The 26,608-nt window shown below is 35.6% G+C and overlaps 1 protein-coding gene across 2 annotated transcripts in view; it reads right to left on the minus strand.

Annotated features, from left to right (window-relative positions):
• Nucleotides 1-26,608, minus strand: part of SCAF11 (SR-related CTD associated factor 11) — a 77,169-nt gene that overhangs the window by 12,990 nt on the left and 37,571 nt on the right. For both annotated transcript variants that reach the window (XM_050746853.1, XM_050746851.1), the window contains exons 4-9: nt 19,778-19,855; nt 16,627-16,727; nt 13,145-13,209; nt 2,458-2,516; nt 2,176-2,288; nt 1,139-1,240 (exon numbers count right to left, since the gene is read on the minus strand). In XM_050746853.1, coding sequence (XP_050602810.1) covers nt 1,139-1,240; nt 2,176-2,288; nt 2,458-2,516; nt 13,145-13,209; nt 16,627-16,727; nt 19,778-19,855 — 518 coding nt within the window. The remainder of the gene's footprint in view (nt 1-1,138; nt 1,241-2,175; nt 2,289-2,457; nt 2,517-13,144; nt 13,210-16,626; nt 16,728-19,777; nt 19,856-26,608) is intronic.

Here is a 26,608-nt window from a genome sequence, read left to right on the forward strand (position 1 = left end):
ATTTTAAGAGTACATTTGGTAACTTTTGACCAAAGTGTGTACATATATATATATGTCTGTGTTAACCACCACCCCAATCAAGAAAGAGAACGTTTCCACCCCTGCAGAAAGTATCCTCACACTCCTTTGTAATCCTTCTCCCTCCTTTCCAGGCAACCAAGGAACTGATTTATATCACTATGTTATATTCTAAAATTCCTCGACCTGGGGATGGCTCTTCAAAGTTCTCAGTGTCCCTAGAGATCTGTTAAGACTCCCTCCCCTTCAAATTTTCTCCATTCAAACCCAAACCACTTCTCAGCTTTTTTTTTTCTTACTCATTTAGGTCTCCTAACAAAAGACTATCTGTTTCAGTATAAGGTGAGATTCTGGAGTAAGAGAAGAGAAGCATGGAGAAAAAAAATGTAACTTGTACATGTATAAAAATATGTAACTATAAGGAAGGGTTTCATAGTACATACATCTGGACTTCTTCATTTGACTTCTATTATGTTCTGCCATCATTCCTAGAGGGTGAATGCCCTATACAGAACTATATTATAGTGACATATAAAATAAAGTCATAATATGTTATAGGAATTAACATAACACTCAGGCAGCGACCCTAATCTTAACTTAGGAGCTTGATTTAAGTATATATTACATATCTAGCACCATCTTAGTAGCTTCAGGACTAAACTAAGAAATAAAAAACGAGATTACAGAAAGTCACGAGTGTCTGGGTAGAGTAGGCACTTGATCAAATAGTTATTTAGAAGAACATTTTTGAGGAGAGGAATATGGTAAAAGTGTGATTCAGCTGACAGCATACAGGTAAGACTAGAACAGGAGAACAGTACAGGAATGGTGACAGATGTATTACTAATAATAAATCTTAATATTCAGGTTCTCTCCCTTTTAAATAAATCTAGCATATACACAGCTATACTTGTTAAACAGATAAATTAAGGGTTCTTTACTTTCTAAGGGGTCCTTTATGTAACAATCTTTGTTGGGCATTTGAAACACCAAAGTTTAATTTGCACAAAACTTCCTTAGGAAAATAACAACTGAATAAGGTACCCCTGTATTTAAGTACTAATGCTATCTTGTTCACGTTAGCATGTAAACATCTGAGTAAATAATATTTTATTTTTACCTTCCAATTCCAGGAAATGTATCAGGAAACCATGACAATTCCAGTTCATGTCTCTTCTGCCTAATCAATGTACTGATTTCACTGGCTTCTATAAATTCTGTACTAAAAGATAAATTTTAGACCTTCATCAGAATCTCACAATTTTAGGTTCAAAAAAACAATTAGGTCGTACAAAGAATAGCAGCTGTTTTTGTACCTAGCATTATGAATCACACTTACCAGAATGTGAGCTTTTTTCTATTTAAACACTTTCAAAATAAACTCATTCCTAAAATAAGTACAATTTTTATATCGCAAATTAGAATTGTATTTATTTGTTAAAAATAACACTTGAATTTCTATCTTAAGTCACAGAATTTTTTAAATAAAGTCAAGTCAGAGTAATATCCTCATTATTGAAAGAAAGAAATTCTAGGTGCAATGGTTTCCTACTTGAAACTAAGCCTAAGACAAAAGAAGAAAATAAAGGAGGGTAAGATGACTGCAACCAAAAATGGGCATAGTTCAGCTTTTCAAAAGCCTAGATATTTTGGTACCTTGCCAAGCTCTAAAATTAAATCACACAATCTTATTATGTGCTGCTGGCTCAACTAACTATACGTGATTTTAAAGCCTCAATTTAATCTGCAAATTCCATAAATATCAACTTTGTATCTACATGCCAGTCACTAGGATTCAAAGATGAATGGATCAGCTCTAAAAGGGTTCTTCTTTAGGTAACATCCCCACAATCTAATAAATAACCTACTTCTCTATCATATATAGAGCTTATATAGAACAACTTATTAATGAAAACAAAGCACACTGGCATAGGCAATCATTGCACAATAGAGAAGCTCCCCAAATTAACAGGTTTTCTCTTGGCTAGAGCTACTTTACATTCCAAAAATTAAAAAAAAAAAAAAAGAAAAAAACTAAAGCAAAAAAACCAAGGTGGGCCTTTCAGATTTTATTGGGCCTAGAGTTTAAATTTCTAGCAAAGTTAATAATTAAACATCAAGTATAAACAGCATAAATTAAAAGTAGAAAATACTAACCAATAAGCTCTATAGGAGGTAAAGGAAGATTCTCCAGGGTGACTAACAGAAGAAAACATATTGCAGAAAAAATTTCTGAAGCACTGATTTGTACTCCAATTTGATCTCTGAGGCTAGAAAAGTAAAAAGTAGTTAGTGAAACCGCAAATAAAAATATCTCTAATAGGTAAATAATAGTTATACTTAAATATTTTGATATACCTGAAGCACTGGTTATTTATGGACTAAATAACCCTAAAGTGTTATTATTTAAGAAAAAGATTTTTCTTGGTTTCAACAAACCTTATTTATCTTTATTGCTGCATTTTTCTCTCCTCCTGTTTCACTGTATAAAGAGTTTCCTGTACAAAGACATAAAAGGACTTGGTTACCTTGTATTAATTTTTATTAAAAAGGCTATAAACCAGCACTGATACCAGTATACTGCCAAGGGTTGAAATATGTAGAAAAGCTGCATTTCAAATAATACACATTTTTTACACAATTTTCCCAAATGCCGATTTCATCTTATCTTGTTAAGCTACAAATACAAGTAAAATATAAAAGGCCACAATAGAGAAAACTGGGTGAAGTATGTAAAACCTGCTATGTTTACAACATGTGAGTTAAAATTCTAATCATTTTCTGCCACCTTATGCAAACTTAAACTATCTTGTAACAAAAGGTATACACAAGAAGTCAAGCTATTTAATATCAATAATGCACTTAACATTTCTTATCCAGCTATCATCTAGAAAACAGGTAGCTATCTCAAGTACAGGCTGACTAGGGGGCCTGGGGCCATCAACTCTTCTTAACCATAAATTACCATTTAGCCACTGGCACCCACTTCAGGTGTGTTCTTTCCTTCAAATTTTATACTAAGAGGGAAAAGCAGACGTGTTGTCTGAAACTGCTTTTTGTTACAACAATGTTGGTGGCTTCACTGCTTACGACCTGTCTACAGTGCATATGACAACTGCCTTTTAATTTTCCCCCTTGCTTGCCTCACAAAGGGCCTATTGACATAGTTCAAAATAAATCACACTAACTAGGAGGCTTGTTTCCTGCACTGCAAGATCATATATATTTTGTTTTACTTCTGTTAGTCCAGTTGGTAATAAACTACTTTCTACTTAATAGCATACTAATTTCCTTTTTAGTTATTATATAACAGCTGTTTGGTTTTGCACAAGTCCCTCTCAGAACTATTGTAACAAATGTAATTTCAATGTTAGTGGCAGGCGAACAGGCTGAGTTCTGGAACTTACTGCCTTACCCCTTTGAAAATCTGTATCTAAAAATCTGTATCTAAAAGATGATACGCTGATTTTTAAAATTGCTTATGAGGCAAGAAGTAAAAACGTGTGGTAGGTACATAGATACACTCTTAGAAATAACCATGTTCCTTCAGCTAGACATAGAATTGCTGTGCTATACCTACATAGTGTCTTTTATGCCCTAAGGATACTGAGTTGTTTTGTTTCAGGTTGCATTCACTCAACACTTAATGAGTATGTAGTGTTTACACAGCATTCTTTCACTTGGAAACCTATCTCAGAAAGCCTTCATTAGATAAAACGCTCTCTACTGAAAGAACTGTTAGTTTTCTGTGGGCAATGCTACATGGGAAAATCCAGTCCAAAAGCTATTTCACGTATTTCTGGGTAATTCTCAGATAATTACTGAGCAGCTTCAATGACAATCCCTCAAAGTATTCAATACTGGTGAATTTGTCTAAATTGTGGTTTCCTGAAGATCGTTTCACAAATCCACCCTACTTGTCTGTTTTTGGAGGGCAGTGATACACCTTTTCATTTAGTTTTTATCAAAGTAATGCATGTACATACTTTAAGGTGTCAAACAGTACTTCCAAATTTATAAAGAAAAATTATGGAAATACCCGCTCTTGATTTCCACTTCCCCAAAGCACTCATCAAATCTTTTGGCTGTTTCTTCTAACATTTACTTCTTTATTTCTAAATAACATCCTTATACTACTCTTTTTTTTTTTTTTTTTTTTTTTTTTTTTTTTTTTGAGACAGAGTCTCGCTTTGTTGGCCAGGCTGGAGTGCAGTGGCACAATCTCAGCTCACTGCAACCTCTGCCTCCTGGGTTCAAGCAATTCTCCTGTCTCAGCCTCCTAAGTAGCTGGGACTATAGGCGCATACCACCACGCCTGGCTAATTTTGGTATTTTTAGTAGAGATGGGGTTTCAACATATTGGTCAGGCTGGTCTTGAACTCCTGACCTCAGGTGATCCACCCACCTCCGCCTCCCAAAGTGCTGGGATCACAGGCGTGAGCCACTGCGCCTAGCTGGCTTCAGATATTTTCCTAGGGTTAATAATGGCTTTGTTTTTTCTTTTCCTTTTCTTCCTTATTATCCACCATTAATTTAGCTAACTACAACAAAAGTATAAATCTGAGTTTAATACACTCAGTTACAACAACTCATCCATGAAGTCTGTTCCCCACTCTCCTTGCAAAACTCTTTCTTTGTCCTGGTCCAATATGAACTGGTAACTCTCAAAACTGCTGTTCAATAGTCATTCTGGGATTGTCCTTTGTCATTATCCTAATAATCCTCTTTGTCCTCTTTATCTTTTCCTGAGTTGGAACTCATTTTCTGAATCTCACATTGTTCTTCCATTTACTATCTCATTTAGTGAAGTATATACATCCTCCAGCAGAAGTGGAAAAGGGTGGGAATTCTGAGTTAATACATGATGGATAGTTTGATAGGTTACAGAATTTTCTGGGTTAGTAATCATTTTCCCTAGAGTTTTCAAGGCATTGCTTCACTGCTCCAACTATTGTTGATGACACTGTGTAACCCCAGTCCTCTATGTGGTCTTTTTTTATTCTCTCTCTCTTGTCATCCTCAGACTTCTAGAACTTTATGAAGTACCTGGTATAATTATTTTTTCATTTACTAGGGTATTATATTATTTCTTCATATCTGGACACCTGTGCTCTACTATTACAGAAAAATTCCCTTTGTATTACTTTTTAAAAAATAAATTTTTGCATTTTTCCTTTCTGAAATTTTATTATTTGATATTGAATCACTTAAATGAATATCCTATCATCTCTTTGACTTTAAGTACTACTTTCTGAGACTTATGAGCTTATCTTCTACTCCTGTTGAATTTTCATATTTTTGCTGTAATATTTTTAACTTCTAAAAGGTTTTTCTTAAATATTATTTTTCTTAAATCATTGATAAAACATCCCTTCTTTCAGGCTTTGAAGATATTAAATTTTTTAAAGTTATTCCCTATTTTCCAGCAATGGGTCTGTCCCATCAGGTTCCTTTTGTATCTGTTTTCATCTTTATTATATTGATTTCCCTCAAATATCTGGAGATCCTTGATTGTTGGTGGGACACTAAAATATTGATTGAAAATTATGTAGATGGGTGGTCAGAGCCTTTCAGCTGTTTCACTGTAGGTGATCAAGCAGACATCTGGTTATTTCATTGGGAGACTCTCAAATGACATTATCTTTAAGTCTTTTCTTTTGGGCAAGTCAGTTTTCCAAAAGATGCCCCTTATCTCCTACTTTGGAAAATAATAATAATAAAGATTGCCAGTGCTTTGAAAAATGATCTTGGGTAGAGGACTAGAAGCCTCATCATTTGACTTAATTTCCCTCTCTGTTGTTTGCTGTACCATCATTTATGCTAAAGTTTAAATCTGGTTCAAATACTCATTTTAGAGAGTAAAAATCTCCAGTCTTTCATTGCATAGTCCCCTTGTTCTACCCTGTTCAGCCAGGAATCTTCAGGATCTAAAAATTTTTAATCAATTCTGTTTTCTGCAACCACCCCATATCTCTGCCTTCACAGATAATGGAGGCCTTCAAACTCAACTTTCTAAGGTTCGATGGTATGTGAACTGTCTTGAGATTCTTAACTCCATTCTCCTCGTGAAATGTCTATGTATCAGCTTTCTGCTAAGACAATTTACCATCCCCCTCATACCATTTTACTATTTTGTGGACACTTATGTGCTATCCCCTCCTCTCCAGCTTTCTTGTCTTTGTGGCTTAAACTTTGTGGCTTAAAACTTTTCTTTCCAGCCAGGCGCGGCGGCTCACGCCTGTAATCCCGGCATTCTGGGAGGCCGAGGTTGGTGGATCACCTGAGGTCAGGAGTTCGAGACCAGCCTGGCCAACATGGTGAAACCCTGCTCTACTAAAAATATCAAAATTAGCCAGGCATGGTGGCGGGCACCTGTAATCCCAGCTACTCAGGAGGCTGAGGCAGGAGAATCGCTTGAACCCGGGAGGCAGAGGTTGCAGTGAGTCAAGATGGCGCCACAGCACTCCAGCCTGGGTGACAAGAGCGATACCCCATCTCAAAAAAAAAAAAAAAAAAAAAACAACACCCACACTTTTCTTTCATTCCTTTATTGTCATTTTAGTAGAGATTTGGGATGAGAGGGATCAGAGCATTAAACAAGTACTCAATCTGCTATGCTTAACTAGAAGTTTGTTTCATTTATTTTAATTCAGCATATCCCCAAACATGTTTCATGAAACACTAATCCCAAAGGATGTTTCATTAAAACATCCTTTTGTACAATATAAACAAGTATAATAAAGGCTCAGAGCTTAGAACCCAGTACTTGGCAGGCATCCAATTAAAGTTTGATTAATTGATTCCAAATTTTAATAAAGACATACTTAGATGGATCTAGCATGTACTTAAAGAAATACTACATTAAGAAATGCCTGAAAGGGAGATCCTTCTGTAAACTATATCAATTATAAACTACTATCCCAAACCAAAGATTAATGTTCATTCCAAGAAACAAAGTGAATATAAAGGAGATTAAAAACAAAAAGGTGTAATTCAGTTACCTAGTATGACAGAAGAAAGTGGTATTTCCTCAACAAATTTGCTAATAGGTTTGCTGTCTAACCTTTCGCAATACCTCTAGTGTGGCAACATCATCTTCATTATATGAGAAAACTAGACAGTTTATATAATTTTACTAAAGTCACAGGTGTTTTAATGGTAAAAAAACTGTACAAAACTCAAGGGGCTTGACTTCCAGTAAAACCATCTATTAGACCTGCTGAAGTTTTAACTAATATACTATATTTATAGGCTATAATAATTTCTAATCAAGATATAAGAATTTACAACTTCATAAGCTCTACTCATTAGTTTGATTACTGTATAAAAAATGACTTCAGATAGAAAGTCACACACCTATGTTTAAAGAACAGTCCCATCCTGCTTCACAAAACTTGAAGAAATTAAAGAAGTTTGGCCAGGTGCAGTGGCTCACACCTGTAATCTGAGCACTTTTGGAGGCCGAGACCAGCAGATCATCGGAGGTCAGGAGTTAGACTAGCCTGACCAACATGGTGAAACCCCATCTCTACTAAAAATACAAAAGTAGCTGGGCATGGTGGTGCATGCCTGTAATCCAAGCTACTTGGGAGGCTGAGACAGAAGAATTGTCTGAACTCAGGGGCAGAGGTTGCAGTGAGCCAAGATCGTGCCATTGCACTCCAGCCTGGGCAACAAGACCAAAACTCCATCTCAAAAAATATATGTAAATAAATAAGAAACCAAAAAAAAGAAGCTAGGCTAAGCAGAGTTGCTTCTAAAATCTAACCAATCAATCCTAGATAAAGAGACAGACAATAGTTTCTCAAGTAGTTCTTTTATTAAAAGAAATTTAAATTATCCTTAGGCTATATCATGGTTTCTGTTCAGTGTAACTGGGCAAACAAAGATGTATTCAATTTGCACAATCCCTCACTAACTCTACCTTCACCTTGACTTTGTCTCTTGGTTCCTTGCTTAGTCATCAAATGTCAACATTTAAGGATACAAGCTGTCTTTTCTGTTGCATGACAGGCTCATTTCTGCCCCTAAACTTTGCAATAATTCCAAGTTACACTTACAGGTTCTCTTGGTCTTCTAATTAGTCCATTTGTTAATAAATACTGTCTAAGAAACCTTATAAGAAATGTGAAAATTAAAGGAAATATTTGAAACAAAAAAAATGTCCAAATTAAAGGTGAAAACTCTTAAAAGTTCTAATCTTACAGCTATGATTTATGACCTTTAGCCTGAAGGAACAAAAAATTACAGTTAACTGATAAGTGGCAAGCAGACATTCTGTTATCAAAATCAAAGAGAGCTAATTTTACATTAAAAATTATTTTTGAGCTTGAAAGTACATCCAAACAAGATCCATCAGAATGCCAATAATTTAAGTTACAAAGGTTGCAGACAACCATAAAGTGAGAGGCTTAATTAAGGTCGGTAACACTAACAATATCATGCTTTAGTATTATTTTGTAGTAGAAAGTGGCATTGGATATGGAGTCAGAAGACTGGATCAAATTCTGGTGGCTCCAATTATTAGCAATGTGATCTTGCACAAGACATTTAGCCTTTTAAAAAAGACTTTACAAAATGCTGTTAATACGCAATCTCAGAAGACAGAGTTAGTTTATTAACCTCCTCTTTTGACATCTTTAGAAACTTTCTAACAGATACTTGGCTTCCCATCCTTTTGGAATACTTTAACCAGGTTAGTTTTTCTACAACAGTTTCACCGCATTGTATCTCAATGAAAAAAAACTTTTGTGTCTACCTGCATAGCAATCTTCCTTTTCAGTCTCATTTCCTTTTATTTATTTATTTTTTTGAGAAAGGGTCTTACTCTGGCACCCACACCGGAGTGCGGTGGCATAATCATGACTCACCTGAAGCCTCAACTTCCCCAGGCTCAGGTGGTCCTCCCACCTCAGCCTCCCAAGTAGCTGGGACTACAGGTGTGTATCACCACACTTGGCTAATTTTTGTATTTTTTGTAGAGGTGAGTTTCACCATGTTGCCTCAGTCTTATTTCTGATCATCATAATCTTAAACATTCTGCCTGAACTCAAGAGTGAGAAAAGAAATGACAACTGGAAGAAACCATCAATTTAACTGAGGAGTCAAGCATAAATAAACATATATATCAACAAAAACTGTTCATTAAAATAACATGAAGATGAATAGATCTTATTTGTACATGAAATGTAAACATCCAATTTCTTCAGAGCATCTCTATGGTCGTAGACACCTTACTTATCGAAAAACGAATTTGCCCCTCATCTTTACTGAGGTACAATTGACAAAAATTGTATATATTTAAGGTATACTACTTAATGTTCTGATGTATGTACACATTGTGAAAATAATCACAAAAACTAAACATATGCATCCCCTCACAGTTACCATTCTCCCTTTTTCTTGTAGTGAGAACACAAGATCTACTGGGTCGGCAAATTTCAAGTGTACAATACACCACTGTTAATTATATCCACATTGCTGTACATCTATACATTAAATATCCAGAATTTATTCATCTTGCATAACTGAACCTCTGAATCCCTTGACAAACATCTCCCTATAAATCACCACCATTCTACTTCCAAAAGATAATTCTTCATTATACCCTCCCAGATGTTCTCCCACCAGCCTTCCCCATCTCAGTAGCTGGCAACTCCTATTTTACCAGTTCCTTAGGTCAAGACCTTGTAAGTCAACCCTGACTTCCTTCTTTCTTGTAGCCTATATCCAATCCATCAATGAATCCTGTTAGCTTCATCTTTCAAGTACGATGTAGTTGACCCTCGAACAACATGTGTTTGAACTCCAATGGTCTGCTTATTCATGAATGTTTTTCAGTAAAAGTTACACTGAGTGTGCTTGCCTCTTCTGCCTCCCCTTCCACCTTTTCTGCCATTGCCATCCAAGACAGCAAGATCAACCCCTTCTCTTCCTTGGCCCACTCAATGTGAAGACAACAAGGATAAAGACCTTTATGATGATCCACTTCCGCTCAATGAACAGTAAATATATTTTCTCCTCCTTATGATTTCTTAAAAACATTCTTTCACTAGCTTACTTTATTGTAAGAATACTGTATATTATACATGTAACATATAAAATGTGTTTATCAACAGTTTATGTTTTATCTGTAAGGTTTCCAGTCAACAGTAGGCTATTAGTCAAGTTCTGAAGGAGTCAAAAGTTATACACTGATTTTTGACCTAACTCTTGTGTTGTTCAAAGATCAATGGTACATACAGAATTGAACCACTTCTCATCCACTAATATCTTCCTGGCCCAAGCCACTATAATTTGTGGCCTTCACAGCCAGAGTAATCCTTTAAAAATGTACCAGATCATATTACTCCTGAAAACACTCCCTAGCTCACACTGGCCCTAAATGATCTCCCCTTATGTTTTACTGTTTCTCCTCCATCGACCTAATTCAGTCATTCTAGCCACAATAACCTCCTTGCTATTCTTTGGAGACATTCCAAGAATATTCCTGTCTCAGGCTTTTACACTTGCTGTTCCCTTTCCCCAAACAATCTTCCCTGAGATATCTTCATGGCTTAAATTCTTACTTCTTGAAGGTCACTGCTCAAATATATCTTTATTCAAGAGGGTTTCCCTAACACTTTAAATAAACGGTCATCTCCACAATGTCATCACCTTTAACCTTTTACCCAGCTTTATTCTCTTTAAAGCATTTATTACCACCTGTTTTATATATATTTATATTTTTGTTTGTCTATGAGATCTCATTGGCAAGCACTCTGTTGTTTTTGTTCACTACTATACCCCTAAGAGTCACTGTGCTCAGTACAGTTAGGTATTTGTTGAATGTATGAGTGATCTCAATTCCCTTTTGCTTCTCCGAGTATGAACATCCAATACTGAGTATGTACTGAATATGAATCTAGAATTTAAACCTGAACAATTTTCATCAAATGTAATACCTAAATATAAGCTACTTCATCCAATAAATAATCTATTTCAATACAGGAAGAAAAACTGACCATGTTAGACTTATCAAATTTACCCAGTAAAAAGTAACATCATAGCAAAAGTATTAATAACTAATTGGATAATCAATGAGTACAGTGGTCCCCCCTTATTCACGGTTTCTCTTTCTGCAGTTTCAGTTACCTGTGGTCAACTGCAGCCCAAAAATATTAAATGGAAAATTCCAGATATAAACAATTTCTAAGTTTTAAATTGTACACCATCCTGAATAACATGATGAAATCTTGTGTCACTCTACCTTCATCACAAGAAGAGTAAGTACAGTAAGATATTTTGAGAGACAGCCCACATTCACCTTTTATTACAGTATATTGTTATAATTGTTCTACATTATTATTCATTATTGTTAATCTTTCCACCACCTAATTTATAAATAAAACTTTATCATGGGAATGTACATATAGGAAAAAACATAATATACACAGAGTTAGGTACTATCTGTAGTTTCAGGCATCAACTTGGAACATACCACCCATGGACAAGGGGTAACTACTATACCCAGTTCCCTTCAAATCAGTCCAGGTTGGTCAGTGAAGACATTTGCTCATAATTACCTCAGCATCAGCACTCTTGTATTATCCACTCAAAGTATAATCAGTATTTCTGCCTATCCTAAACCAAACAAATGACTACAGGCATCTTAAGTAGATACAGCATTGAGTTACAGGCCTTAGACAATGTTAACCTTCTGGCAGAAATGGTTTTTTTCCTCACTATCATTTTAAAATAGCTATCCAATCTAATATTCCACATTCTAAACAGTAAAACAAAATCTCAAATCAGAATTAATCATAGATGCTTATAAATGACCTTTACTATGTTGAAGCATATGGAATTTAAGATTTTCCTATATTTCACCTTCTAAAAATGAGCCCAGGCAAGAGATACACACTTTAAGAAAATTACAGTGGGCAGTGGTCTTAAAACTAAGACTAGCATAATTTAGTGGGCCAAATTATCTAGAGAAAATCTGTAACATCATTTAATCTTCCTCTGCAGCAAATTTTATTTTGGGTCTTAGAACTGGCAAGCGAATGCTATTCATAAAAAAAAGAATGCTAATCTACAACAATGACATAGAAAAGCAAAGACTGTTTTCATATCTAAAGCTGACAAAAGAAAAATGCCTTTTCAACCACAAAAGTCCAGAGATCAAAACAACTTTCGTTTCAATTTCACTTTAATAGTAAAATTTCAAAGGTAGAACGTTTGTTAATCTATAAATCTAACCTGAGGGATCATATTAATTCTAATCAAAAACAAAACCAACAAAAAACCAATAAAACCTGGTATTCATAATGCATAAAAAATGAAGTTATTCACTTTTTAAAACAATTAATTCTTTCACAGCTCACTAATTCACTAGTTCTAGCTGTAAGCGGAAATTCACTGTGACTTAGTCTGGAAAATAAATGCCCACCTCCTTGCTTACAAACAGACCATAGTTAGATGTTCTCTGGGACAGAATAAACAGCCTGAATCCCCAAGGAGGAGTCACAAAGAACTATGAATGTTGTCATTTTTATGCAGGCTCTGGTGCAAAGCCTTCCGGTATATTAGAAAATCATGTACCAGACAAAAACAGAAGACAGGAATATTTAACTGCTCATGTAGATAAACATGTTAGAGATGCTTTATTTTTAAGTTTCAAATTAGAAGTAAGGCTAGAGGCCAAACTACAATTTCCTTTGGGAACTGTGAATTACTTTCTTGCTGTCACAGTCTTCCTTTGCTACTGCTTACAGTTACTGGCCCACAAGGTATTTAATCTCATCTCCCCTACGGACTTCTGCACTAATGGGTGGAATAAGGCCACAATATGAGCTGGTCAACACCAAAAAATTGTGAAACACTCTTTTCTCCCAACACACACACACACACACACACACACACACACACACACACCCCTACCTTTTAAGAGGAGCAAGAAGAAAAAAAAGGGCAGAAAACAGTATAAATAGCTCCATGAAAACAAAATTTATGTAGGATTTAACACAATGTACAGACCTCTGAGGACTATTTTCCAGCCCAAGGTGTTACTGATGAGAACTCTGGCACAACCATTAAATTAAAAAACAACAAAAAAGGTAGAATACACAGGCAAAAAGTCACTTACTATGTATCAACTTCAAATCACAAACTTTTGCACTTAATAGATCTTCTCTTATGATGGCTTTTCTTCTGTAAACATTAATAAAGACAGGAAAGAATTAAGAAAAAAAACTGTCATTTTGCCCACTTATTTTCAACTCATTCTCCTCCATCAAAACGAAATCTATTATGCACTGATTTTAGTAATTATGCTGAAATCTGGTAAATGGTTTAAGGATATTCTCACAGACTCCCATGAGATATTAGAATGTCAAGTTAGGTTTCAATAACTATTGAGTTGTATTATCTCAGTCTTTTTTTTTTAGAGACCAGATTTTGCTGACACCCAGGCTGGACTGGTGTGGTGCAATCACGGCTCACTGCACTCTTGACCTCCTGGGCGGAAGCAATCCTCCCAGCTCAGCCTCCTGAGTAGCTGGGACTACAGGCATGCACCACCTTGTCAAGTTAATTTTTTCTATTTTTGCAGAGAGTTTCCCTTTGTTCCTGAGGCTATTCTTGAACTCCTGGGCTCAAGTGATCCTCCCGCCTTGGCTTCCCTAAGTGCTGGGCTTACAGGTGTAAGCTACCATGCCTTGCTAGTATATTTTTTATTTATTATTATTTTTTTTTAACTAGACATGAGGTCTCACTACGTTGCCCAGGCTGGTCTCAAATCCCTCATTTCAAGCGATTCTCCTGCCTCAGCCTCCCAAAGTGCTGGGATTACATGCATGAGCCACCACGTCTAGCCTCATCTCAGTCTTTAAACAATAATCTTATTGGCTGATCATGACTGACTGGCTACTGAGCCATGCAGAGTAGAGGTAAGCAGATATTACATTTTTTAAAAAGACCATTAGGAAATTTTAGCAAAGAAAGCATAATTAGTTCCACTCCTCACTTAGTTACCATTCTCTACAATGACTTAAAATGGAGGTTCACTACCAAGAAACAAAATACCACTGTAGTGCCTTCTTTGGAACTGGTAAAAAGTATCAGAAAGAGAGAGGTCCCAGGGTTTTATTGCTTTGGAAGGGAGAGGAAAATTGAATGGAGTTTGTCTGCATGTTGGAAGACCAAGCATCCAGTAAACAGAAGACTGAATGACAGGACTACTAAAAACATCCAAGACTCCAAAAGAGTATAATGTAAATATCCAACAGCTGACAGAGATTTTCCACCTTGGGAAAAATTGTTAAGCTAAGCCTTGGTGGGCAAAGGCAAATTATTAATGTTGCAGCTGTTATTTCCTTACGACGAATCTCTGAGAAAAAGCAGTTAAATATGGGGACGACTTTTGCTATGTTAGACTAAAATAAGAACTGTGAGCCTTATAGGTCATTTTGTGATGACCACTACACTCTTGGTAAGAGCCAAGAGAATTGGGTAATTTTGAGGGAGCAAACAAACAAAAAAAAATGCACATCTATGATATTGTCACAGCCAGTGATATGAGTTGTACCAAGAATTAAAGTATTTCTACCAAAAGGCATTTCTTCACTACGCCTGGGAAAAGTGTACTAATACAAGAACCAAAGCTGATAAGTATTTTGCAGAAATAATTATAAAATTTGGTCTAATGCAGTTACTAACTTTGGGGCTCATGGGTAAACTCTTGGAGTGGGTATTCCGTGAATACCCTGAAATCATATACAAAGTTTTACGTCTGTAAATGTGTATTCTTCTAGCAGAAGGGATCTGAATCATTCTTCATATTCTTAAAGAATACCATAACTACCCAAAAGTTAACATCTAAGGAGCTACAATGTTATAAATTAGTCATAGGTTCAATAAACCTCAGTGACTATTGCCAACTGTTTTGGGAACTAAATAAACTTACTCTTTTAAGAAATTAGTATTCTGATGAAAAGTACTAATGAATCATATATTTAATTATGAGTGTGACAACATGTTGACTTAAAAATTCAACTTTTGGACAGCTCTAAACACATTTCAGATCAAAATGAGCTTATGTTTCAAATGTATTAGAACAAGTTATTTTAAGCATTAATTTCCAGTGTACTACTCATATTCAATTTAGTTCAAAAATGTGTTAAACACCTATTAAACTCAAGTACTCAACACTGCATTTCTGGGCATTTATGTTAAAACAGGCAATGGTTTTAATAGCAGCCAGAAAAAAAAAAACATATATATACACAAATGTTTTAACATAAACACTTGTTATAGCAGATAGCAAGTGCCTGCTGCAACACAGGAAAGCAATATGTGAAGGTTAATAAGCAGTTTAAATTATAATTGATGAAGAATGTTGTGCTATACCATTAGGTAGTCTCTACTTTTTGTCCATAAATAACTTGGTCAGTGCTGTCGGCCGGGCGCGGTGGCTCAAGCCTGTAATCCCAGCACTTTGGGAGGCCGAGACGGGCGGATCACGAGGTCAGGAGATCGAGACCATCCTGGCTAACACAATGAAACCCCGTCTTTACTAAAAATACAAAAAAATTAGCCGGGCGAGGTGGCGGGCGCCTGTAGTCCCAGCTACTCGGGAGGCTGAGGCAGGAGAATGGCGTAAACCCGGGAGGCGGAGTTTGCAGTGAGCCGAGATAGTGCCACTGCACTCCAGTCTGGGCGACAGAGCGAGACTCCGTCTCAAAAAAAATAAAAAATAAAAAATAACTTGGTCAGTGCTATTTACAGTGTGGTATGAGCACCAATGCTTATCTATTAGGTGTTTAATATTGGTATGTGATTAAGTACAACAATGAGGGTAAGCATTCAGAATTTTGGTTTGTTGTTGAGACAGAGTCTTGCTCTGTTGCTCAGGCTGGAGTGTACTGGTGTGATCATAGCTCACTGCAGCCTCAGATTCTTGGGTTCAAGATATCCCCCTGCCTCAATTTCCTGAGTAGCTGGGACTGCAGTCATGTGTCACCATGGCCAGCTAATCTGTAAATTTTTAGTAGAGACAGGGTCTCATTATGTTGCCTAGGCTGGTCTTGAACTCCTGAGCTCAAGTGATCCTCCCACTTCAGCCTCCCAAAGTGCTGGCCTTACAGGTGTGAGCCACCACACCTGGCCAGCATTCACAAATTTGACATTGCTGAACATTTTATTTTACAAAAGGTTTGGTCTAAAACAGATTCAGAAATAAACCTAAAAGAACAAATTCTTTTAATTATTTTTATTTTGTGTTATTTTTTAGTAGAGACAGAGGAGGAGAGAACGGTCCTCACTATGTTCCCCAGGCTGGTACCAAACTCCTGGTCTCATGTGATCCTCTCACCTTAGCCTCCCAAAGCACTGGGATTACAGGAGTGAGCCACTATGCCCGGCCAGAACCAGTTATTCACCAAAAACCAAGTATAGCTCAAATTAGATTCTCAGATTTCAGCTAGTCCCTCCTTAAATTATCAAGGGTGTGCTTTTGAATAAATGATTAAACACATTTAAACCCCACTTCATTTTTTTTAAATACCCTTTTGGTACTAGTTAACTTCAGTTCCACTCGTTTGCATTCCACTTCTAAAGTTAATCACTAACCTTATACAGCTTTTAGAATTTTCATGACAGGAGAACTGTTTCTCAAATGAGTTTTCATTTTTCCTGTTTTTTGTTTCTCTCAGCTGTTTTTTTACTTGAACCTATGAGAAAAGCAAACTTAATTTAGAGCAACAATCTAGCATTAGAAATAACTTTTTAATTCTTCCTTGAAATGATTAAAATTACAGGAACAAAATTGTCTGATTAAAAAGTGTAGTCCAAATACATATGCTTATTCATTCAAGCATGCTAAACCATAAGCTTAGCGAGTGTGCTTAGCTCTGGGGAAACAAAATAGTGAGAGCTAAGAATAAACAGATCAAGTGCTTATAACAGAGATATGAACACAGATTTGTATATACATATAGGACTCAGAAGTTAACTGAGGATGTCACAGAAGACTTTAATGAGTAAATGATTTATGAGTTCGTCTTAAAGGATAGTTAGGAATTGGTCTAAGAAAAAATATTCTAGATGGAGGAAAGAACAGAGTTGTAAGGAATAGTGAGAAGCCAATGTAGACAGGCAAAAAGAGAGTAGCTAGATATGAAATTGGTGAAATGTGTTAGGACTCAACTGTAAAGGTTCTTGAATAAGAAAATAATTCTACAGGCATCAGAGTGGACTTTTTAAAGAAAGTAAATGCGATGATCAAATTTGTTTTTAGGAAAATAACTTTGGTGTGATATGGAGAATCAACCAATTAAGGAGAGACTATAAAAACCAGGAAATCAAAAAGAAAGCTCTTAAGATAGACTAGATCTATGCTGTGCAAGACAACAGTCAATAGCCACATATGGCTACTCAGTGCTTGAAATGTGGCTCGTCTAAATTGGAATGTGCTGCAAGTATAAAATAGACACAAGATTTCAAAGACTTAGTATAATTTTTTAAAAGAATGTAAAATCTCTCAATAACAATAATTTTAAAATATTACATGTTGGGCTAATACATTAGATAAAAAATAAAATATATCACTCAATTTATTTCATTTGTTTTTTTTTATTTTTTTAGGATGCCTACTTAAAAGTTTAGTTATTTAGTGGTTTATAGTATACTTCTATTGGACAGCACTAGTTAGATGACAGAATAGGGGTCTACAAAGAGGGAACAATGGAGGGATAAAGAAGAAACATATTGAAGACATTGAGCAGAAAAAAACAGATGAGGGAGCGAAAACTGGAAAAGTCCCAGATATTTCTGATCTTGGTGACTGGGGTTGTGATTCCATTAACAATTGGGGCTGGGGAAAGGGGTAGGGAATGTGATTAATTTGGAGTTTGTTAATGTCAGATTTTCTTGGTATTCCAGAAGGAGACGCACAAGTGGCTGTAAATATAGGTCTGGCTCTCAGTAAAGAAGTCTAGGATAGTGACAGAATTGTAGAAGCATCCAAATATAGGTAGTACTTAAAGCTACTGAAGTATAATAGCTGAGAAGACTTAGAAAGAAAGCATACTGAGAGAATTTAAATGAAGATCCTATGAGCTCTAATGATTAAGAAAAGGAACAGGAGCGTAAAGATATGACAAAGAAGATTGTGAAAGGATGGAGAAGTAAAACAATCATTCATACATACATACATATATACATAACCACAAGAGAAGGATGTTTTAGAAGCCGAGGAAGTAAAGGGTAGTCAGCAGCACTATACGCAGAAAACAAACCATGGAATGTGGAAGTCTGAGTCTGGACCTTGGTGAGGGTAGTGTTTGTAAAATAAGATAATAGAGGTAAATGTTCTATGGGAACTGAAAAGTGAGTAAGAATTGAGAGGAGGGAGTTGTCTCATTCAAGAAGTTCAGTTGCAAAGGGAAAAAGATAATGAAGTGAAGATTTGAAAGAAGTAAAGGTCTAGGGAAGGCATTTAAAAGAATGTGGAAGATATCTCATGTGCCAAGAAATACCTTTTAAGTTGAACAAAATTAAATTAGCACTGTACCAAACTTTTAAGTAAAATATAAACTCTATCAAATAAAATTTTATTCTAAGCAAGAAAACATAATTTCGTAGAAAAATATATTTGGAATCTAGTTCACACTAATGTATCTTTTGCAACGTAATTATACACACACACACATACATAGGGTTTGGAAAAATGGAGAATATGTCTTCAGGAAAAGCCACACTTACTATATTACACTTCTATAATGTTTTATCTTTTTTCCGAGATATAAACTAATTTGCATTGATAGCAAAGTTACACAATTACAATAAGCAAACCATTTTATTTGAATTGCAGTCCTGTTTGTACCTTGCTTCAAGATTCATCTGGTAAAACTATATCAAAACAAATTATAAGAACTACACTAAGACAAATAATAGTTGTACGTTGCTTCCATCTCCTTTTCTACTTACATAGACAGTAACCAAGTGGACAGAGACTAACAGTGCTACCTAAAAACGGTTTGTTTCTCCTATTAATGGCATCACTTACGTTGATATTGAGTACTCTCACTTTTAGCTATTTTTCATTCATGACTTGGTAGTGATACATCAAGAAATCTTTCTCATATACTTAACTCTTCTCCTTTTTTCTTCTCTTACTCACCTCAGACATGTTTTTTTGCTTTTTTTCAGGTAAGCAAAAAATGAACTTAAATATAAATCATCATAATCATGGCTCACAATAGTAACATTAAGGAGGCAAGCAGAATTTAATTTTACTGGCTAATTTCAAAATTACGTTTTTCAGGAAAACACAGTTTTCAGGTACTTTGGACTTAAGGTTTTGTGGGAGTTGGTCTTATTTCAAACTTTTTTCCAGTGGAAAACATGTATTCAAAGTGCTATCCAATTAAATTGTTTGAAATATGGGAAGTCCTCACATTCAAGATATTCTAAAATGTTAAGTATTTTATAATTAAGCCTTAGTATGAAATGTCCTTTAGATTATCAGAGATCTAATGCATTTTGTGGTATATTACAAGGTGATCATTATGGATATGCCCTCTTTAGGGGGCAAATGAGTAAAAGGTTCAGAATTTAAGTATCCTAGTTGAAAGGTATAAATTTATCATGCTAAGGAGGATTAAAATAACATATTAAACCTTAAGTTGAACAATTTTCAAATATACACAAACTGGAAATCAAAGTCAAACAGCTTCAATTAATTTTTACATAATTCATGTTGCAGAATAAAAAGACTTACCTTAACATAACCTTCCAATGCACTGAATTTAAACACTGCCTGAAAAGGTTTACGGTCAATAGGACATGAAGCCAGTGTCTGAAAAGTGATTAACAAATTATATCTTTACAAATGTTTCTTTAGATCAAAATTATAAATACAATTATAAATTTTCCATAAAAAAGAAAAATTGTTTTCATCTCTATCTTCCAAAGAAAAAAAATATTTTATACCTTAAATTTGTTTCATTCAAACATTTACTGAATACCTCCTGTATGCTAGGTAATTGGAATACAATGATGAACGAGACAATCTGTTATTAAAATCCCATTAAGATATGCTGCCCAGTTGAGAATTACTAATATAGTGAAAGACGAGTTGGGCTGACAGCAGCAGTTCTGTGATATAAAGCTGGCTGTTATGATAAACTTGGGCCACTCCAAACGGCTCCGAAAGGTCCCTCACAAATTTTAATATTCTATGACTTAATATTTTACCCCCCAAACTAGTTACATTAAATAGGCAGTTGTGCCAGCAATAAAAATATTTAAAAGATATGAAGAAAATGAAGTACTCCTCCACCCCTCCCTCAGTCACATAACCTTTTGTGGATATCCACTGCATATGCATATATGTGTATATATTTAATATATAAACTTAAGATTGATTCACATTAGTAATTCAGAGCTGCTTTATCCTTAACAGCGTAATATGAATGAGTTTTTTAGTTTACATTTCCTTTTATAGGAGTAAGGTTGAGCATATTTTCCTATTTTTAAGGACTATTCAAAGTTCCTTTTCTTTAAGCTGTCTATTCAAGTTCTTTGCTTAGGCTTTTATTAAGTTGCTACTCTTTTTCAAATTGAGTTGTAGGTGCTCTTTATTAAGAAAATAGCTCCTTAAATCATTCTATGATTGTAAGTCAACATTATTATCCTGCTTTATTTCCTGTCCTTTTAAAATTCCTGTGCATCAACTATAAGAGTTTCTTCGATAAAACTATTAAATATTTGTATAAGAATGGGTTTACATTATTTAAAGTATTTAAAATGAAGTGTATTTTCTATTAGAGTAGGAGGGAAAACTGCAAAGAGAGTACCAAAAGGTGATATTATTAATACTTATGGTTACAAAAATAAAACAGAATTTTAACAATCTAATAGCAATACTGTCAAAGACCAAAGATAGTAATGGAATCTAGATATATTATTCCTATATAAAAAAATGTCATCTTTGGCCGGGCGCGGTGGCTCAAGCCTGTAATCCCAGCACTTTGGGAGGCCGAGACGGGTGGATCACGAGGTCAGGAGATCGAGACCAGCCTGGCTAACACGGTGAAACCCCATCTCTACTAAAAAAATACAAAAAAAAACCTAGCCGGGCGAGGTGGCGGGCGCCTGTAGTCCCAGCTACTCGGGAGGCTGAGGCAGGCGAATGGCGTGAACCTGGGAGGCGGAGCTTGCAGTGAGCTGAGATCCGGCCACTGCACTCCAGCTTGGGCGACAGAGCGAGACTCCGTCTCAAAAAAAAAAAAACCAAAAAGTCATCTTTGCCTTTCTGGGTTTTATCAAGACATGCTTACACAAGTAAAAGTAGAGCAGATTGTGTACGGTCCTTGATCATTTAATACATTTTCACAAAGCTCACAAGTCACTTTGGGAGCCGCCAAAATATGAGCTGAGTTACTATTTTCTTTCTCTTTTAAGTGGGCTTCAATGGGAAAACAGCTTTACCACGTCAGAATTAGGAAATGTGACCTTACTATATTAAATTGGTTCAGACTGGAAGAAGCCAGTTCAGCCTACTTTTAAGTACTATGGATTTTGGAGGCTATTAGTTTCCCTACAGAAAACTTGACCTTAAGAAGCTTTGCTTCAGCAACAAAGTAGTTCATATATTTTTAAATAATGCATTGTCTAATTCAAAGAACTTAATATCATAACTTGTTGTTTATCTCGGTGGCATACACTGTATGAAATTTCTTAGATATTATATTAATGCTACATTTACGGTTTTCAAAAATATTTAGAAGTTAAAATCTGGCTGAGTATGGTGGTGCATGCCTGTAATCCCAACACTTTGAGAGGCCAAGGCAGGAGTGTCCCTTGAGCACAGGAGTTCGAGGCTGCAGTGAGCCATGATCACACCACTGTACTGCAGCCTAGGCAACAGAGTGAGATCCCATCTCTGAAACACAGATAAATAAAATAAAAAGTGAAATATTTCTAGTACTTCCTATTTTTACAAAAGCTTCAAAATATATTTTTATTCTTAAAGGTAAATTTAGAGAAACATTAATAAAAAGGCTATACAGTAAAAAATGAAAAAAATTTTTTTTTAAACTAAGGTGTATAGGCTGTGAATTTACTGTACTACTTTCGTATCTTGTCTTTTGCGTAAACTTGAGCAAGTTAACAGTCTCTCTGTGCCTCAGTAATCTTATTTGTGAAAATGAGAAAAAAAAAACAACTTACCTCTAAGGTTTTTATGGGAATAAATAATTTCTAGAAGTGTGGCATATACTAAATATTATGTAAGGTCCTGTAATCAACTAATTTTAGTAACAAAAAAACTTGGTTAATTAACTAAAGACAACCACAATATGATACACGTGAGACATGAGTTCTTAAGAATTTTTATTGGAATTTGCAAAGTTTATGACGTAGATGGAAATCCAAGTACTTTATTATTTTAGCTATTTTAATTTGGGACACTAAGATCCAAAGAAAGTCACGTGTTCAAGAAATTTATATCAGATGCATCAAATCTTTCAAAGACTCTCAAATCATACAATCTCATTTTTTCTTCACTACATTTCCTCTATTGACATTAGCTAAATTACATTCTTTCCTTTACAATTTTTTCTTTCAATTATTTTATTTTTTGAGACAGGGTCTCGCTCTGTCACCCAGGCTGGAGTGCAGTGGCACTATCATGGGTCACTGTAGCCTTTGCCTCCCAGACTGAGATCAGATGATCCTCCCATGTCAGCCTCCTGAGTAGCTGGGACTACAAGTGCATGCCACCATACCCAGCTAATTTTTGTATTTTTCGTAGAGATGGGGTTTTACCACGTTGCCCAGGGTGGTCTTGGACTCCTGGGCTCAAGCGATCAACCTGCCTTGGAGGGGTTAATGGCACGAGTCGCTGTGCCCAGCCTTCCTTTACAATTTTGAATTATGACAGTTTTAATCCAAGCTGTTACTTTTTTTAAGATAGGGTTTCACTCTGTTGCCCACGTTGGAGGGCAGTCACCTGATCACAGCTTACTGCAGGCTTGAACTCCTGGGGCTCAAGCAATTCTTCCACTTTCGCCTCCCACACCGTGCCTAGCCTTTTTAACTTTTTTCATAGAGACAGGGTCTCACTACGTTGCTCAGGCTCGACTTGAACTCCTGTGCTCAAATGATCCTCCCACCTCAGCCTCCCAAAGTGCTGGGCTTACACCACGCCTGTTCTGAGCCATTCCATATCTGTTTCAAAAAACAGAGTTCTGAGTAAGATTTCCCCCGCTTTTTTTTCCCTTAAGCATAATTGCCTTGGATTTGTCTAAAGTTTCATTTTAAGAAAAGGTTCCACTGGTATTACAAAAACAAAAGGAAAAACAACAACAAAAAAAGTAGAAGTAACAGGAAAACTACTGCCATATATCATCACAGTCTATATAATTTCTTAAAGATAATTTAGTTAACATCAAAAAATAAGTTAATTTTCTTTGTGACACAGGCTCAGCCATCAGAATTTTTTTTTAGACAGGGTCTCACCCTCTCACCCAGGCTGTAGTGCCGCAGCATCATGGCTCACTGCAACCTCAACCTCCTAGGTTCAAGCAATGCCCTCACCTCAGTTTCCCATGTAGTTGGGACTACAGGCACACACCACCATGTCCAGCTAATTTTTTGTATTTTTTGTAGAGATCAGGTTTTGCCATGTTGCCCAGGCTGTTCTTGAACTCCCGAGCTCAAAGGTATTGGCCCACCTCAGCTTCCCAAAGTGTTCGGATTACAAACATGAGCCACCACACCCAGCCCTGACTGGCCTAATTTTAAGGAACTCCCAAGGATGCCTCACTCTCATATCCGGCAGATATCCATCCAGAAAGGTCTGGAAGATGTTTTTAGTTTTCAGAGTAAAATTTATGATTAAATTTCCAAGTTGTGAGGTTTTAAAAGTTCACATTTTAAACTAATGCAGAGAAATTTTAACTAATACTCTATTTTTTAAAAGTTATTTTAATTTTGAAGAAAAGTATCTCAAATTTTGTTTCCTTAAATACAATAAAAATATCCTTCAATTATTTACCATTTTGATTCCTTATATACAACAACATATCCTTCAATGATTCACTTGTTTGAATTACTTTCATTTCAATAATTGTGAAAGTACCTAATTCAGTTTCATAACCAAGTAGTCTAATAACATCATTGGCTTTATGATACAGCTACAAAATTAATGGAATTTGCTCACTGCTTTACAGTGTAATGTGTATTAAACAGAGCATACGTTTTACTGTGAATGCTCTGTACTAAGGTTGTATCAGTTAAGGAGGCAATTTTGATAGAAAAAAAAAAATCTTCCTAATGATTTCAGTAAAACACACCCTACTATTCTGAAGCATTGTAAACTCTCAGCTCAGACAAACCCACATTTAAATGTAAGAACAAGAAACCTTCCTTATTTGGGAATTCAGGATCCTCCATTTCTAATTTCTTGCTTCCTGCTGCTGCTCTATCCTCAATCACATAGGCTGCTTATAGATAGCTCCTCTTAGAGAGAGAGAAACAAGTGTTAAGATAAGTGCTTAAAGATTACATCTGAATACCTATGCTTATAGGTAGGTTTGCCTGTTTGTGGGAATCTCGAACATCTATCTATCTACTAACAAAATAGAGCATATTATATAAAATTCTAGTTCAAAATCAAATAAAGATGACTTAAGAATGCATACCATTAGTGGCTAACGCTTATTTCAAAGTTATTTCCCAGGACCTATCTTTTTTCATTTATGGTTCCAAGACACTTCACCTGGACTTCCAAATTAATTGTTCACCTGCAGTCAGCCTACATGTTCCCTATCACATTTAACCAGTTATTTCAAGACAGTCTTTGTCAATCCATATTAGTGAAACTGTGGTTCTTTATACCAGTATTCAAAAGTGTATCCCTAAAGGACAATGGCTGTCAGTGATAAAATTAACCCCCAGTAAGAATGCATTTCATCAAACTACTTAAAATCCTTTCATGTTCTCCAAGATAACAGTTGGGGAGAATTACATTTAATCTTAATTTCTTCTGACAATTAATAGCTAACACTTTATCTAGTGTAAAAACAAAAAACTCAGTAAACTACCCGTATAAATCATTTTACATATTCTGACATTTAAAACTAGGCACAAAGAAATGCATGTTAATTTACCTTACTGGTAGACATAGTACTTGACACTCTTATAGATACATGCTTTATGTAATGGGTGTTCGCAAAGCAAAAATCCTCTTTGCTCTACTAAAAAATATCCCAAAGGATTAATTCACAGGGAGAAAATAGTGGTGGATCTGAAGAAATTAGCTACAAGTTCAAGTTCTTGTGGAGCTAGCAATCACTCCACCTCACACTAAGGATGAAGATGGAGAGAGCCCTGATCATCTAATGCACAGGTGTAATAAATTTAAAAAATGTATTTCATAATACTTTATAAATTATAAAGGACTAATGTTAGTGGTACTACGCAGGTACATTTACATTACTGTCCACAGAGAGCTACATAACAGAGGAGTCTGAGTTAGTTCTGGCTAATTTTATTTAAATTAAAATTTGAGGAAAAACTGATTGAAAATTCTAGACAAAGCTTTACTGAATTATATTACTTAAAAGTAGTCTAATGACCAGAATGGACAAATGTCTACTTACTGCATAAAGAAACCTGCATATAAAACACATTTGCAGTCCAGATATAAGTTCTGGACTTAATGATAATCATAAGTTCAGACATAAGAACTCACATCTTGATTTTTTGGTATTATTAATTCAAAAATATAATCCTCATCTATGTTGAACACTGTTGTCTGACTTCTTCAAGGACTGAATGTCACCTTAATAAGACACTTCATTTCTAGTTTATGAGAGAAACCATGCCTTTGCCAACTGCCCAATTTTGATTTCATTAACCTTACTCATACTGAAGCTGTCAGCATTTGATACAAAATAGATGACTGAAGTAAATAAATTGAGGGAGAATACTTTGCTTATAATGGGAAACTAATCACATTTTTAAAAATAATACTTAAAAGATAAGGGAAATATTTTATATTATGTAAAAGGGAAAAGAATGCCAGCAGACATCCAGAACATCCTCATCACATATACTGCAAGTTCCATTAAATAGTGTAAGAACTCTTAAATGCTTTAAACATGTGTCTTCAAACCATGACCTTTGAAGGGCCAAATTTTTAATCACTTCTTGGCAACTGTGGGAATAATGAATCCCACTTTCTCTTTTTTTTTTTTTTTTTTTTTTTTTTTTTTGAGACAGGATCTTATTTTGTCACCCAGGCTGAAGTGCAGCGGCATAATCACAGCTCACTGTAGTCTCAACCTCCCAGGCTCAAGTGACCCTCCAACCTTCCCACCTCAGCTTCCCAAGTAACTGGGACTATAGGCATACTCTACCATGCCTGGCTTATTTTATTTATTTATTTTTTTCTGGTAGAGATGAGCTCTTGCCATGTTGCCCAGGCTGGTCTTGAACTCCTGGGCTCAAGTGATCCGTCCTCCTTGGCCTCCCAAAGTGCTGGTATTAGAGGCGTGAGCCATCATGCCTGGCCAATAAATCCCATTTACTCAACCTGTGTGTG

The sequence above is a fragment of the Macaca thibetana genome, chromosome 11, assembly GCF_024542745.1.
Source record: "Macaca thibetana thibetana isolate TM-01 chromosome 11, ASM2454274v1, whole genome shotgun sequence".
Taxonomy (NCBI): domain Eukaryota; kingdom Metazoa; phylum Chordata; class Mammalia; order Primates; family Cercopithecidae; genus Macaca; species Macaca thibetana.